Consider the following 17,479-nt stretch of genomic DNA (forward strand, 5'->3'; position numbering starts at 1 on the left):
GACTAATATGTATTTTATTTATTTATTTGAACAAACACTATTTATTATTATTTATTTGGCTATTTCCACCAAAGCGGAGCGGAGAAAAGCGGACGGTGCGTAGTTCTCAGCAGTCAGTCTATTGCTATCTATGAAACATCGCACCGCTCCGCACATCTCCGCTCTTCTCCGCACAGCACTGCGCCGCGCCGCTGTCAAATTCTATAGAAAATAAAGTAGAAGCGGGGCGGAGTGGAGATGTGCAAATAATGGAATCTGATTGGTTAATCAACAATCACTCCTCCGCTTCGCACTCCGCCTTGGTGGAAGCCGGGCCTGTCTTTTAACTTATCTTGCCTAAACCGGGCCTAAGTCTTAACTTATCTTGCCTACTACTTACTTAATAATAGTATTTATCTCGGAATACAGACATTATTTATTTAAGGAGCTCTTGTATAGATCGTTTCCTCTACGAAGACGCGCCCCACCATTCTTCCGCTAATGTTTGAGTGTTATCGGTACACGCTAAATCATCCATGAGTGCACACGCACTTTAAAATAATGACGTTTGGATTGCTCGGATCAAACTCTCCGCACCCCGCGCTTCCCTTGACCAAAAATTGGTGGGGCGCGTTTTCGTGGATGAAACGAACTATATTGAATGTTTATTAAATTATAATGTAATATGAAGGCGCAGAGGCGGTTTTCTATTCTCGGCATTGGCTCACCTAATTGGAAAACATGACTAAGTTATTTATGAATAACTTAATTATAAACGCCTACATGCAGAAAGTACAATTTTATTTTGCTTACTTGTAACGGCCTACACGAGTGCGTCTCTAGAAAATTTAATGTCACCTGTCCCACTTAGGTAGGTTGTGAGGGGACGAGGTGAAGAAAGACGCCAGTCCAGGAGCAGCCCTTACCTGGGGGCAGGGTTCGAAATTATCAAGATAATTACGCTTCGTGATAATTTTCATGATAATTATCTTGATAATAACAGATGGATAATTATCACTTGATAATAATAAAAAATGCGCTCGTAAAAGTGAACTGTATTCGAAGTTTTCAAACGCTTTTAGAGCTATCTATGTTAAATAACGTCCACCACAGTCACACGAGTTTGAAAACTTCGAATACAGTTCACTTTTACGAGCGCATTTTTTTGTTATTATCAGCAGATAATTATCCATCTGTTATTATCAAGATAATTATCGTGATAATTGTCATTGATAATTATCCTTTCGAACCCTGCCTGGGGGACTTATTCAATCATGTATCGGGGCTCCGATGCCGTGTCCCTCGGAGTCTAGACTCGTTTAGCTACTCTGGTGTCAAGAGCGCGGAACTAGCTATTTGTTATTGTAATGAGCCTTTGAATTTCAGATGGCGCCCGGCCTCGCTGTCAATATGAATTCCGTTTCCAAGGTGTTTCTATTCGCATAAATATTTTCGTAGCTTTTTGTTCTGGAACGGAAAACTAGGGGGTAAAAGCTAGTCGTTAGGCAAATTTAAATATTTAAATCAAAGAAATCACAAGCTCTCTGTTATAAAAACGTTCTGGTATGTCTCTCGTATTCGTGCTCGATAAAATATCTATATAGGAGTATAGGACACTGACACGCTCCCTTGTAGAATGATTGTACACACACGCGAAATGAAAGAATATTAGGAACGGAAAGAGGTGCAGTGAGCTGTGAGGTCCAATTTTACGTTCGTTTAAACGTTTCGTTAGCTCAAATGACTTCGTGGAAAAAACAAAACCATAAAGGATCCAATCGTTCGTTCCGTACTCTTGAACGTTTCCCGGGTCGGGACTGTTCCCGGAAACGAACCCGGATCTTATACGTCTGTGATTGTATGAATTGTATCACAAATAGGTCGCACAGTGATTTTTGTATGCCGCAATTTTGGGTATTATACAGGTGTGTCAATCGGAAAGTGCTTGTATAGTACAATTTTATTGGGTAGTGAACGTATTTTTATGAGCAGTCGAAACGTGATTCGCCCATTCATTTTTAAACCATAACATCAATTGAATGAAGGCTTAGATTTGAAATTAAGTTACGTCTCTGTTTGCGCCTCAGACTAGCAGATCAGGTTCAGCTGGGATAGGTAGTACTCGTACTCAAATGAATAATTTTGATTTAAATTTAGACTATAACGTTTATTTGACGTTTACAATGGTAATCGAATTAAAGTTAATAAGTGAAGTAATGAAGTGAAGTCGGCGAAATTTATGTCATCGCGTTTTATACATGGAGGACAGCGCCATCTATCGGAGTACCAAAGAACTGTGCGGCACCGGTCGATGTATGTCTTGCTAAACTGTGACGTGTCGTTTCTCATCCAGTTGCCGCTGGATGGCGTTAGTGTTAACAGTCTCTAAACATATTTTCTTTAATTAGTTGGTTAAGAGTTTCAACTACCTAAAAACGAAGAACACTCTTGCCGTCTGCTCACGTCGTGCGCCAAGCGTTGTTGTTGCAAAACAACATCTAATACAACTACTTAAGATGCCCCTGCCCATTCTATGTCCTGATGATGATCTTGCGTGTCTCAGATGCTTGACGATTTGACGGACACGCGCTAGTTCGACCCGTACAAGTGGTCGGACGTAGCCCCATTGTTTTCCTTGTTCTGATGTTGTCATGACTGGTCCCAGGTGCTGGACGAGTCGATGGACACGCGGCAGTTCGACCCGTACAAGCGGTCGGACGTAGCCCCATTGTTTTCCTTGTTCTGATGTTGCCGTGACTGGTCCCAGGTGCTGGACGAGTCGATGGACACGCGGCAGTTCGACCCGTACAAGCGGTCGGACGTAGCCCCATTGTTTTCCTTGTTCTGATGTTGCCGTGACTGGTCCCAGGTGCTGGACGAGTCGATGGACACGCGGCAGTTCGACCCGTACAAGCGGTCGGACGTGTACTCGTTCGGGCTGGTGCTGTGGGAGATGGCGCGCCGCTGCGGCGGGCTGCCCGACGAGTACCAGCCGCCGTACTACGACTGCGTGCCGCCCGACCCGTCGCTGGACGACATGCGGCGCGTCGTGTGCACCGAGCAGCGTCGGCCCGTCGTGCCCAACCGCTGGCACTCGGATCCGGTAAGTGCTCCATAAAGTTATTATACCTAGCGGAATAGAGAACACGGATGGCACACTCCGCCGCTCTTACAAACCTGCATCGCGGTGACGGAGTTTTCTACCCTGCCAAGTATATACATATATGTTACGGTTAATGTGATAAATTGAGAATTATTAATAATAACCGGTTATTATGAATAATTACCGACAGTCGCGGTAAAAGTGATAAATTAATCACATTTAACAGTGATTATTTGATAATTCAACCTTAGTACTAACAAATTTCATAAAAGAGAACAACATCTTGTGTACGTGCTCGTGTACAGCCAAACTTTTGAATTTTTTGATATCATATATTAATATAATTTGGCATAATGAGTTTGGAGCCGCCTATTTAGTTTTATACACACATAAATTACCTCATATTAATCACATTTACCGAATCATGCGGTAATTATTCATAATAACCGGCGATTATTCATAATTTTCACATTTATCACTTTGACCGTAACATATAGACAAACCAAGATGGTGTAAATTGGACCTTGGTCCCCGAGCACAACACCCGCTCGGAAGGAAGCACTAACACCTTAGCTTCCTTATTGTCGTTGAGCATCATATCCCACAAGGTCGTCGGTCCATCTTGTGGGTGAACGTCCCACGCTGCGTTTTCCGGTACGTGGCCTGCACTCCAGAACCTTGCTGCCCCATCGGCCATCAGTTCTGCGTACTATGTGCCCTGCCCATTGCCACTTCAGCTTGCTAATCCGTCGGGCTATGTCAGTGACTTTAGTTCGTTTACGGATCTCTTCATTTCCGTGCGATGTGGAAGTCATTGGGGGAGGCCTATGTTCAGCAGTGGACGTCCTGTGGCTGAAATGATGATGATAGCACTTATTGACACAGTGAATCCTGCTTGGATTCTTGTTCTAGTTTAAGGTCACAACTCTGCTTAGCCTTAAATTTGGGGTGCAAATGAGCGACATAGCGCAGCACGTTACTATGCAGTGCCGCTCGCTGTATTATTATTGCCACACCATTATGTACCTTCTGAGATTCAATCAAATGAACATAATCGCGCTGATGAGAAAAACAACTTTGTACTCTCATAATAAACAGATATATCATTTACGGTAAACAATAATATCCAAGTAGGCTAGCCTAGAACTTGTGAAAATATCACTTATTCTGCTCCACTAGGTATTGCGCTCTCGTTGAAAACTTATATTCAGCAATGTTGGAATGTGCCAAGTCGGCCATTTAATTCCATTGCCGAACAAATAGTGGCGTGCGCGATATATCGGATGAGAATCGTACAATATTCATGATGGGATTTTTACATTATATTTATTTTATTAGTATTGGTTTGCATATTGCAGGTTTCATTTTGGAATTAAATATCATCGTCTCAAATGTTATTTTTAACAACTACTAGTTAATACACAGCTTTGCATTGTTTTAAACTTTCATGGTCAGAAGTGGAATAGTGTAAAGCAATCGTAATCATTTGACAGTTCATAACGTACGATAAAGTCAGTTAAACAAAGCGTTTGACAGAATAATCGTACGTTATGTACTGTCAAATGATTACGATTGCTTTACGCAATTCCACCTCAGATTTTTCTTCGGGTTATATGGACAAAATACTATCGAAAGCCAAGAATGGTCAGCAAAGTTATAGAAACTGCTGTCGTTTAACTAATAGCTTTGCTTATTGTTAGTTCCGAAATACTCTGTCTGTTACGGAGTCTTGCGACATCTGGCGGGACAATAATAAAATTGTTCGCGCTCTCCGAGATAATTTGAAGGTTCTCTCACATAACATTCGTTCTTTTGTGGATCGATAGATGGCGCTTTACCAACTTATTTTTTATTAATGTTATGTAGGTATTTAACAGTCTTTTTCGACACCGATTCGATATCGAATTGACTAGAGGCAAATAGAGGATTTAGCATACACCTAAACCTAAGTCGCATTATATTTATTTATTTATTTATTAAGGTACAGCAACAGATTGCAAATCATGGCTTAAAAATAAAGTACATTGAACAAAGATTAACAATTAATTTGCACTCCGATTGTAGCTGAACACAACATTCGTTTTAGTCTAGCTTTGATTTAAGTGATACAGTAATAATTCTAATAAATACATGCATGTTAGTTTACAATTTGCACCTACACAATTTAAGAAAAGATGCACGAGAAAGTGAGAAAACATCTAGATCCTTGCTAATTTCATTGTAAGCTCTACACATTCGGAACACTGGATTGTTGTACGTTACATTATTCTGACATTTTGGCAGGGAAAAAAGTTTTTGCGTTCTTTTACTACCACCTATCTTAAGTGAAAAATGGCTCAACAGTTCACTGCAGTCACATTCGGAATTCAAGATCTTATAGAGCGTAGCCATGCCAGCAATGCCTCTCCTAGATTGAAGGGTGCTCACCCTAAAAAAGTCGAGTCTGGACTCGTAGGTACCCAGCCTACGCCTCAGACCGAATTTTGCACTCAGACAACGGAGGAAACGTCTCTGCACAGCCTCTATTCTATCTATGTGGACATCATAATATGGTGACCACACCACCGAGCAGTATTCCAAAACACTTCTGACCAAGGCGTAGAATAGTGTTAGTATGCTTCTTGACTGTCTAAAAGGTTTAATGGTCCTAAAAATAAATCCCATTATTATATTAGCTTTAGATACTATATGGTCATAGTGCTTGGTAAATGTTAGCTTACTGTCCAGAATAACCCCGAGATCCCTGACCACATCATTACGAGAGAGTGGCTCGTTGTTTATAACATAAGTGTTATCTATAAGGCGTTTATTTTTGGTAAACGAAATCAAGTTACACTTAGAGACATTTAGGGACATGTTGTTTCTTAGGCACCATCGGAAAAGTCGTTCAAGGTCGTTTTGTAAGGCTACGCAGTCACTTGTCGATCTGATTTCTCTGTATATTTTAATATCATCTGCGTATGCAAGGCAATCACAAGAGATTGAATCAATCAGGTCGTTGATAAACATGACGAACAGCAGAGGCCCCAGGTTAGAACCCTGTGGCACGCCAGACAAGGGCACGAATGGGGCAGACTCATATCCATAAACCTTGACGATTTGTGTTCGATTAGATAGATATGAGACAAGCCAACGCAGTAGGGAGCCATGGATTCCAAGGTGATAAGCCTTCCGAGTCAAGATACAGTGATCTACCTTATCAAATGCTTTTGCAAAATCTGTGTATATGGAATCGACTTGTGTTCGCTTGTCCAAGGCAACGGTCAAGTGATGAATGTAGCATAATAAGTTCGAGGTAGTTGAACGCCCCCTGACAAAACCATGTTGTCTGTGATTTATTATAGGTTTTAGGTGTAGATTAATGTATTTGTAGATTATGCTTTCAAAGATTTTTGAGAAACAGCACAGAATACTAATTGGTCTGTAATGTGTTATATCCGCCTTGTTTCCTGATTTATGTATGGGAACTACAATGGCCTTTTTCCAAGATGAAGGAAAGCACCCAGTACTGAGGCTCTTATTAAATATAATGCACAGGGGTTCAACCAATACACCAGCACACCTTCTTATAAAAGAGGGAGGAATATCATCAGGGCCAGGGCCCTTTGACACGTCGAGTGATTTGAGCGCCATCTCAACTTCCTCGACTGTAATGACTATTGACGAGATAGCAAAACTTGACTCGGGAAAGTCAGGTGTGTATGTTTCGTTCAGGGGTTCACTATAAACTGTAGCGAAATGCCTTGCGAATAAGGAAGATATGCCATTGCCATCATCCGCGATATCATCACCATAAAACATTTGACTTGGCAAATCGTTACTGGTTTTCTTAGACTTAGTGTAACTCCAGAAAGACTTTATGTCGGTTTTCAAGTGTTCTTCGATTCCCTGAATATAGGATTTAAAGTTCGATTCGTAGGTGGCTTTAACTCTTGATCTTAGCATTGAAAACGTATCGTAGTCGCGCGGGTTGCCGAATAGTTTGTATTTCCTGTGATATCTGTTCTTTTCCTTTAGTAATTTAAGCAAAGAAAAAGAGAACCATGGTGGATATGATTTTTTAGTTTTCTTTCTAGGGGTATATTTATCTATGCAGTTCCATAAATGGTCATAAAAAACTTGTACGAATCCATCACAGGAGAGGTCTGAATAGTCTGATTATATGACCGACATCCAAGGGGAGAGTGGGAATGATCCTGTACACTTTACGGGAACCACACGACTTGTTCTTACGTTTGAAGAAGTCTCTCCTATTAACAACCTTATCAAATAATGTTGTCTCCTAGATTATGTTTGAAAACAGACTAGAATTCCAAGTTAAATGGCTAAAAAATATTTAATTACCAACTGCTTTTATACATTAGATGAATTCTTTAATAGTAAACAAACACATTTAAGATAAGTATCTCATAATGTAAGTTGCTAGACCTAAGTTTAAACTAGTCCTCTCTCACCACTAATATTGCAATACCCATTAACGGGTAAACGGGTTATTAAGTTATAAGCTCATTGTTTAGATTAAGACCCAAATGTAAACACTTACCCCCTTACTAATAAAAAGTTACACAGTTGTTGAACACTGTTATAAAATGACATTTCCATACTAAACGTCACTTTAAAACACAGTTCAACGAGTGTGTAAGTTTTATTAGTAAGGGGGTTAATCTATATAAATAAAAATGAATTGATGTTCGTTAGTCTGATTAAAACTCGAGAACGGCTGGGCCGATTGAGCTGATTTTGGTGTTAAAATGTTTGTCGTAGTCCAGGGTAGGTCTAAACGGTGACCAAATAAGGAAAGATTTGCTTATTTATTGCCTTTAAGGCGGAACAGAGTTCGCCGGGTCAGCTAGTATGCAATAAAAAATTTGAATTTGAATTAAACCATTCGCCGACCATTTCAGATCCTCCTGGCGATATCGAAGGTGATGAAGGAGTGTTGGTACCAAAATCCGGCGGCGCGGCTGACGGCGCTGCGCATCAAGAAGACTCTCGCCAACGTCGGCACGCCGGACTACATCAAGCTGTAGGGTATGTCGATACTTAAGGCCCATCGAGCAGCGGCACCGTCCTATTGGTTTAAGTATTCAACTTGCTACAATTCAAAAAAACAGATTTAAGCACTAGTTTATAAGACATGTATAAAATATACAGTTTTTCGTCTAATCATCGAGTGAGATTATACAGAAACAAGCGAACGATACAAGTTGTCTTTTAAGCGATTATCACACTGCACCGCGCTCCGTCGCGGTACGCGGGACGTCAGATTTAATCATTGTATGCAAGTACCTCAGTTTGTATATAAAACGCGCGGCACAACACACTGACAACGCGTCTGCGCGCGGGATTCTTTATACAGGGTGTTAGGTAAATGGGTATATGAGCCGCGACACTAGCCCATGTTAACATGGTCATATAAATGGTATGGTGAAGTCTGGAAATTGATATCTCCATTTTAATTATTTTATTTTTCATACAAATCGGATTTTATAACATTTATTTTGTATGAAAATTTAAAAAATTAAGATGATGATATCAATTTTCTGACTTCACCATACCATTTATATGCCCATGTTAATATGGGCTAGTGTCGGCTCATATACCCATTTACCTAACACCCTGTATGTAGCCACGCGGACCGCGGCGGAGCGCGGTGCAGTGTGATAATCGTCTTAGGTTATACCGGCGACAATATAACGGTGCCGCTTTTCTCAACCTCGGCTTAATCGCTAGTGCTGTCCCGACTGTCGACGGTATGCTCGAGTGGAAGGGTTCGACCGAGTTGCGGCTTCATAGATGTGCCTTTGTAAGTCTCGAATCGAGATGAAATGAAAGAAGATGAAAAATCGGCGTTCGACACTCTCGAACGCCGATCTTTTGTCACCGGCATCAAATAATGTAGATTAAAGTTAGAAACCTCATAACGACGTCGCCAAATTTTAAATTATGAACCGATCCTCTTAAATTCACCTAAATGTGATTTGTTTTGATATACGAAATCTTGTAAATCAACTATCTTCGTTAGTCGATAGTTTTGATTAAAATACGTAAGGTTTTCAATATATTCTGGAAATTAGTTGTTGGGACGTTTGCAAGTGACGTTTAAAAGTGATTGAATTGATTTTTATTGTAATGGGATACCGCCATATTGGAGTCGACGAGTGTGTAATACCCTCGATCATGAACGCGGTCGGTACAACACTACTGATGAGTGACGTCACTCCTACAGCTCGACACGTGTGCAGCTCTGAACCGTGGCTTTATGAAAAGAGTTTGTAAAATCAAGTAGAGATCATGTGTAAACGAATCGTGATTATTTTAATATCTGAACCTTTAAAATATTTTATAATGACACATATCGTCCGGACTTAAATTTATGAACCGCATACATCGAGTTGGAGGAGATACCGTCACTAATGTAACTTTTGACTTTACAACTATTCCTTTAGACCGCGCAAGAGGTCGAACTTTGATGTACAAAATTCTGCGTAAACGTCGAAAGTTACAATCTTGCAAAGATTACTTTACAAGATAGCGAAAGATGCGCTATGATGTGAAATAAGCTTTGTTTACTCTTAAAAGAAGCAGTTTCTGGGCCCATCATGATATTACGTTTAACTTCTAACCGTAAATTTTACGTACTGTATAATATTTTCACATTTTACATATAACCCCGAATTCCCTCATGATAATCGACGATTCATCGTTTACCCTTAGCCTAGGATCGAGTCATTATAAAAGTAGTGGAGTGGTATGATGATGGGTCCAGGGACAAGTCTGATTCCAAATTGGTAGCACGTCCTAACCCCACCCTACCTCTTAGGCTTAACTCGAGATATCGAAGGAGCATTTGCCGCGGCCCGCGGTGTCGTAGCGCGACGTTTGTACTGTATGTGGAACATTGGACTATGCGATATGGTGACAATGTGTAACAACTTATTTGCCATATACGGCAAGGTGCTTGGACTTGGCTAATATTACAGCGGTTGTTGGTGTCAAAATTTCATTAAAAAAAGATATTTTACTTAAGCCTTGAAAAATAATGAAAATAATATCGCTCTTACTCTTTTGTTTAAGATGTTTATATTTGTAATGTTTTAAAAACTTAAATCGAAGAAATAATTTTCTTTCCTTCTTTCTTTCTCTTGCTGAAAATTTCAGTTTATCCACCAAGAATTCTATTAGATTATTATCTAAACATTTCACGATAACATTTTGATCGCGTCTGTTCTTGAAGCAAGACACTCCAAAAGCACAGTGTCTCATGTACAGTACGAATGTGGTCAGTAGTGATATTTTCACGTTACCAAGTACGTAGTTGTAGCTTTGTTAGAGTCGCGATTATGTCGAGCATAATATAAATAAAGACCGAGACACATTTATTTTTGTAAACTATTGTTTTTCTGTGATATGTTAAGTCGCAGCGATCTGTTTGGTTGCGAATTCGGCAAGAGTTATTTTAAGTTACTCTGGTATACTTTAAGCTTGTTCTTGGTGCGGATTCTGGTGTTAGTCCCCTGAAGCGATGCGAATTTATTAGCGACACTGGCTGAATGATGTTTAGGTTTGACACTCGACAGTAAAAAGAATAACGTACTTAGCCAATTTGTGCTCGCAAGAGCCGACCTCGGTCGTCTCTGGTTGGTAAATCGAAAGATCTATTGTGGCAAACCGAACCTCTTTGCCATTTATACTTTTTTTTATTTAATTTTTTTAAGAATAAACCTGTTTTTTTGATAGCTGTCTTGTAAGCAACGTCTCGAAATTAAACGCGAATAATTTACTTGGATATTTTCGTATATTTTTCACTCCTTTACCTCTGATCCCTCACTGTCCTCAACATCTATCCTGAAACAATTGAATTTTAACATGAATCTATTCTCAGGATAGGCTCAGCGTCAGCGAAATCCTTCCTTATGTAAACTTAAATGGCTAGGAGCAAAATGTTTGCTCGTGTAATACTTCCCATTTGATATCTAAGGACTACTCGAGACTCCGCACCGCTGTCCCATCAAGTTGTGTCCGTGTCCACACTGTGTTACACCAAATCTATTGCTGTGTTATGCGTACTCGTTTTAGGAACATGCAGTGAATCGAAAGTGAGTTATTAAGAGAAAAAAATATAAAATTTTAAGTCTGTTCAAATTCGGAGTTAGATTATAATGTTTTCACACGCATCTTCGTAAGACGAGGGTTCCTGTACCTATTGAATTTTATTGTTAATTAATGATAAATTAATTATGTACGTAAGATGCTTTTGTAAGTTTATTTTCTAATGTATTCTATTCTATCACACACACGTGCGATTGTCAGAGGGACGGATTGCAGACAAATAAGTCCACGAATAAAATATTTTTAATGTTGCTTGTGGCAATAATACCATGATGTCCTATAAGTGTTTAGGTCTTGTACGCACTAAAGACTTGCGTTCCTATATCTAATACCTATAGTCTTAAGGCCAGCAGGTTTTTGGGAGCACTCCCTAAAGATCCGCCCTCTGCCCGCCGCGCGTGCCCCTAGCGTTAGTGAAGATATAAATATTTGATCTAGTGTACAGCACACCTATTTTCGTACTGTTCCTCTCGGAACCCTTCATAGGTTTTTTAAATTTGTACATACAGAGGTCCTTCCTCACATACGACTTAATTTTTTGCAAGTAAGTCTTTGATAAGCGAGTAGATTTCGTACGTTTGTGTAATGTTTTGTATTTCTAGGATTTACTTTTTATTTATTGGTATAGTTACGGTGGTAGGCGCCGGCCTCGGCTAGTCCGTTACTGTTAGCGGCTTAGCGGAGCGACGGAATATGAGAACTGCTGGTTTCAATGTGTACTGTATTTATGGAGCTAGTGTGCTCAGTACAAATAAGAACTGTGTGGTTTATAAAAATATATTTATTGAATGCGCATTCGCCACTTTACACAGCACACATTGGCTCAGCAGCGAGCGAGGACAAAGCCTTTGCAGTCTAGTATACATCGTTAGATATATGGAACCTCTTGAGGGTTCAACAGCTGTTCAAATATAGCGAAGTTTCTTTTCAATTTGAACGGCTAGATCAAGTCAGGACTTGTTTGAAAACGTTTGTGTAGCAAAAAAAACAGGCCCTAGTTTCGTGTACACTAACAGCCTGTATACAACGCAGTTACTGATAAGTAATTGTTAAAATATAAATGGATTAGAGTGTAAATAATCAAATTTTTATAAGAGAAAATAATTAAAACCGATCAAACAAATTGGTTTTCCACGTTATCCAAATAATATACCTGTGAACATCGAGATCAGTGAGAATTTATAAATCTTCCAATAGGTTCGTGATGAATGTTAGAGATATACAAATCAGCCACGTTCTCCGTTCCCGCCCGGTCTCTACTCTACGTTCGCTCGATTCTTTGTGGCGTTGCTATCGCGATTTTGTTTACGATCAGCGCCATCTCGTATAAGCTATAAAAGCTGTGTGTATCGCGCACAATAGATTTTATGAATAGCTTGCAAACGCGATAGTAATGTTACTAATCTGAGTTTCCATTATGCTTTAATATCTACTCCCATGACGACTGCGTTTTGGGAATTCTGTATTAAAAAGTAATCTCTCCTGTCATTAAGTACTTTGGTTAATTATTGACTTAATGTCCTTAATTAATCTGAATTTCGATGACAGACAGAATTAAATCAATATTACTGCCCTCTTTGAATGTATAATGTGGAGTAAGATGCATTATTTCCACCATTTGATCATTACTGTGCTCCGCTCTTGGTCGCTTGGGGGTCGATATTGAGGTCGTAAGAGAGATTCTTGCGGTATACATATTTTGAGTTTAAAACATAGATTAGCCTAACCCCCATAGACTACAGTCACTGCCTTAAATCTTCGCATAGTATAGTGCTCGCCAGTAGACATCGGAGCTAATAACAGAGTATTATAGTAAGGCCCTCCTTTCAATGTCATATCTGGGACACGTCAGCGTTGTCTATAAATAAATAAATAATAATAATAAATATCCTTGAACATTTTACACTGCGCCGCTAGCCCCAAACTAAGCAAAGCTTGTACTATGGGTACCAGACAACGGATATAAACATACATACTTTTTTTTGTAAATACATACATACATACATATTATACATAGAAAACACTCAGACCCGTCACAGAAATTAAAATTCATCATTTCAATTTCTGCCCGGCCGGGAATCGAACCCTGGACCTCTCGGCTTAGTAAAAAATGTATGTTTTCAAAATATGTATAGCGTAAGAATCATCCGATACCTTGACACACTTCGGTTAGTCGTAACGCTAGATTAGCAAGTACATTCAGTGACAGTTGACTTCATAGACTGACGTACCGTAACCGCGGAGCCTGCCGCGCCGCCTCACTTGAACTGCAAGCAATATGCTTCCATGTAATACTTCCATTTTTTATGATTCCTCAACGGATATTTAAATCCTGATTCTGTCATTATCGTCTTTTGTAACGTACTTGTAGAAAGTGTCGTTAAGCAGCCGCACCATTTGTAATGGCAAAAAGAACCATTCTTGTGATTTTGCTGTTGCGTTATAAGAAGGCACTGCGCCGCAACAGTTGTTTAATTCAGGAATGAACTGAATGTCAATATGTCCGATGTGGCACGAGACATCCTGTCGGATAGAGGTGAGACTCGGCGCAGGCGGCTCCGTTCAGATAGCAATCAAGCAATTTATTACCTCATTAGGCGCTTACGGTATTGAAATTTTATATTTGAAAGTTTTTGGGATGTTCGCGTTTAGGCGATTTAAAATTTTATTAAACAAATCTTTATTATTACAATGTATTAGAAGCTGTTTTATACGAACGTTAAGGCGGGCGCTTTGACAAAGATGGCGGCCACTAAAATATTTTCGTGATAATGTCACACTTGTGATCTTATCTGGCTATACTTAACTGTATGCCTTAGACGAGGTACAATTATTATTTAAGATATGTAGTAAATGTATCTCGCTACTTACATTTGCTTCCATGGTTCTACCTCACCTCGAATGCGAAGACGAGCTCACGGACAAGTCGATTCGGGCTTTAGTTAGCAATCAAACGATGGAGACACCGGAGTGTACAGCGTAATCTTCTTTTACAAGTTCTGTCTTATAATATAAAATGTCTATACAAATTATACATAAAATGTACTATTTTTTATTCTATTTGTGCTTTTACGTCATATTACGCTAGTACAGTACACGATCGAGGGTCACAAGACGGCACTGCTGTTTGTATGCCGTTTGACAACGAACCATTGTTAGATGCCTCGACATTTGACCCTCGATCGGCTAGACAACGTTACGTAGATAGTGTGTAATTGGGTTGGGGGTTTTTGTCAAAGTGCCGTGTTACGAACATAGAGCAATAGCATCGTACCTTTCTTTTGTTATTACTTAAGTATATTGTTATCGTGTTAATTGGTGGTCAGGCGGATAAAATGGAGCTATGACACGGATATGATTTAAACCAATATATACGTTCGGTTTGTGCCGTTAGAGTCCAATATATGTTGTAAAGTTCGTGGCTATAGTTCGCGCGGGCTAGCACCTCGCTGTCGATGTACCTGGCGCATGTCCCGTGGTTTACTGTTGCGTTGTGTCTGGTGCAAACTGGGTTGCGATTAGTCGCACTACATACAGTCAATTCTTAACAGACTTATAGAAAAGAGATTAAACTATTAAACATAGCAAATAGTATGGTTATAGCATTCAGTTTCATGGCTAGATAGTTATATTCTATTCATACAACTACTTTGTCAAACGTGTCAATTAATTTAGTTTACTTTTATTTTTCTTTGCGCACACATTTGGATAAATCTATCGAGAGTCGTATACTACTTTACATGCCGTCGGGAGTGCCGTATTTGTAAAATTTGACTGAACAAATGAATATATTTTTGTATTTACTTTTATGATCTCACAGCTGTTTCAGAAGTTGCTAGACATAAGATTTGTAATGATCAATTAACTGATTAGTTTTAGACGAGTATTAGACTTTCGATAGGTTTACACTCGCAGAAAGTTATTGAAAAATATTTTGAACTGTTTGAGCTATGGCGTGGCGAGTCAAGGTACATCCGACTTTACAAATGAAGAAGCAATATTGTTAAAAACATGTATTTTGAGTAAATTATTCGTTAAACGTAAACATACATAATTTATGTCTAGATTAAGTTAAGGTCTAGATGTTTAGTCAAAGCAGCGACGCGGCGTGCGCGACGCATGCTCATGGCTGACTATTTGCGATGAACATTATTTGAGCAACGCCAAACCAAACTTAAATATTTATCATTCTTCAATGCTTTATAACGTACAAAAATACTAAATGTACATACTTTTATTATTATGAACAATACATTTTTAGCAAATTGTCATTCATGTCGTTGCGTACGCCGACGCAGCACGCGGCCATTGAATATTTACACGGTAACCAATAGAATCATTCATACCCTACCTACCTTCTTATTTATAAAAATGTGCAAACGTTGTGAGCCTCGTTATGATTGCGAAGGGGTGTCAAGTGTTACCAGTGTAACATACGATGGCCTCCTGCTGCTTCCGAGCAAACTATTAGACTGGTATGTGAATAATGTACAATTTTATTGTAACTGAACTTTAAATGTAAGGTACTATTTTATTAGATCACTTCCTTTCACACCACATACAAAAACTTTTCTGGTGGAGTAATAAAAAAAACTTGTAATAATACTGTTCTTGAGAAAAAAATCAAGTTTAAAATAAAGTAGGACCTTTTTCAGGGCTCTGACAATGAGGGCTTCGATTGAGCTTCGCTTCATTGCAGGTCTGTTCTCGTTGGCAGGTTCATTTGTCGCACCTTCGACTCGCTCTGAATCCGTTCAGAAGTCTTCATTCGCACTATTGATAAGTTTAGTAATAAATTAACGGTAAATGTAGCTTGAGTATCTTTAAGGTAGGCTTTCTTACTTTTTGATATAGAGGACGCCACCTGTTGGCGACTCGGGGAAGTATTACTGAAGGTCGAGACATTTAAGCGTAGCTCGCAATATTAACGCGCAATTTCTTTGTTATATACGCGTTAGAGGGAATAGCAATCAAACGACCGTTTAGCGAGTTAGCTCGTTTATTACTGGCGATCGCCGCCGCACGTCGGAGTGAGTGAGTGAACGAACGATAACAATACAGCTCACTTTATCTTGGTTTTGCTCCATACCAAAAATGTTCCATACCCTGTCCCCACTATTCCAAATATTATGTATTTTAATCCATACAAACTCGTTTATGATAATTTGACCTTGAACAATATTTTAGCAGGGTTGTAACAATGCTCTAAAACGACGTTAATATTTATATCGTGTATGCTAAGTAAATGGTCGCTTCATTTATTGTCCTTTATATTCTTAACCAATCATGTTTCACGCTTAACTTAACGACATTGAAGGTTTTCTACCAAGAATGACCACCATCCTTCCCGCCACATTATAGTATCTCTGTTGAAATGGACGAGGTCAGAACCGTTTGATCTATTTATCTACATCTTCTATATGATACGTGTTAGAGAGCGGAAGGACAGCTTCATGTGCGGGGACACTTCTCTACCTTCAGTAATAACAGCGCATGAGGAGTCGAAAGAAACTACAGATTTAGAGTTAACTCGTGTTTTTTAAACACATATTACACATTAAATGATTACCTGTCGGACGAGATTAATATTTAGATGTAAGCCACATGGTTGGTGCGATTCAATGTACAAGCGTCGAACTTGGTTTGACTAACGAGCAATACCACGAGGGTACAAGTAATGTTTACGTTAACTGCAATAATGTTACGTTATTTTGACAAAGGCAGCGTCATATCACATGATTGTGTACTAATTTGGTGATTTTTATAATATTGTGTAATTTGGTTTAAGTATATTATATTATTATACAACATTATTTAAACTATCCCATTGCGTAAGTTTTATTATTGTTTATGGAATGGACTCATTGATTAAAATGGTTATGGAGTGGACTCATAATTTAATATAATAAAACATGTGTTTTTATAAAAGTTTGTTTTATTTAATGCATAAAATACATAATAATCGTACATACAACTAAACATGGTTCAAAAGAAATAATGATTTGATATATTTTAACAACATGCTTTATAAAAATCTATCGAAATATATGATTCAGTCCTCAATTTGTCAAACTTACTCAATCACTCCCACATCACCTGCAATATAACCACAGCGTTCATCCAGTGAGCTAACGACTTGTTTCAGTTATCAGGGTTTGCTATTGCGCACATTTTAACTGAGGCTGAACATAAAAAGAAAGAAAAATAGTTTACTTAGTCTATGTAGGGAAAAACTCAATACAGTATTAAAATAATAAATAAATATAAATAACAATGTATAAAATT

General features: G+C 38.9%; 1 protein-coding gene across 1 annotated transcript in view; it reads left to right on the forward strand.

Moving 5' to 3' along the window:
* Positions 1–17,122, forward strand: part of LOC135086975 (TGF-beta receptor type-1) — a 53,016-nt gene extending 35,894 nt beyond the window's left edge. Inside the window, exons 8-9 of the mRNA XM_063981829.1 lie at positions 2,849–3,082; positions 7,987–17,122. Coding sequence (XP_063837899.1) covers positions 2,849–3,082; positions 7,987–8,112 — 360 coding nt within the window. The 3' untranslated portion in view covers positions 8,113–17,122. The remainder of the gene's footprint in view (positions 1–2,848; positions 3,083–7,986) is intronic.
* Positions 17,123–17,479: the final 357 nt, after the last annotated feature.

Source organism: Ostrinia nubilalis, chromosome Z (genome assembly GCF_963855985.1).
Source record: "Ostrinia nubilalis chromosome Z, ilOstNubi1.1, whole genome shotgun sequence".
Classification (NCBI taxonomy): Eukaryota; Metazoa; Arthropoda; class Insecta; order Lepidoptera; family Crambidae; genus Ostrinia; species Ostrinia nubilalis.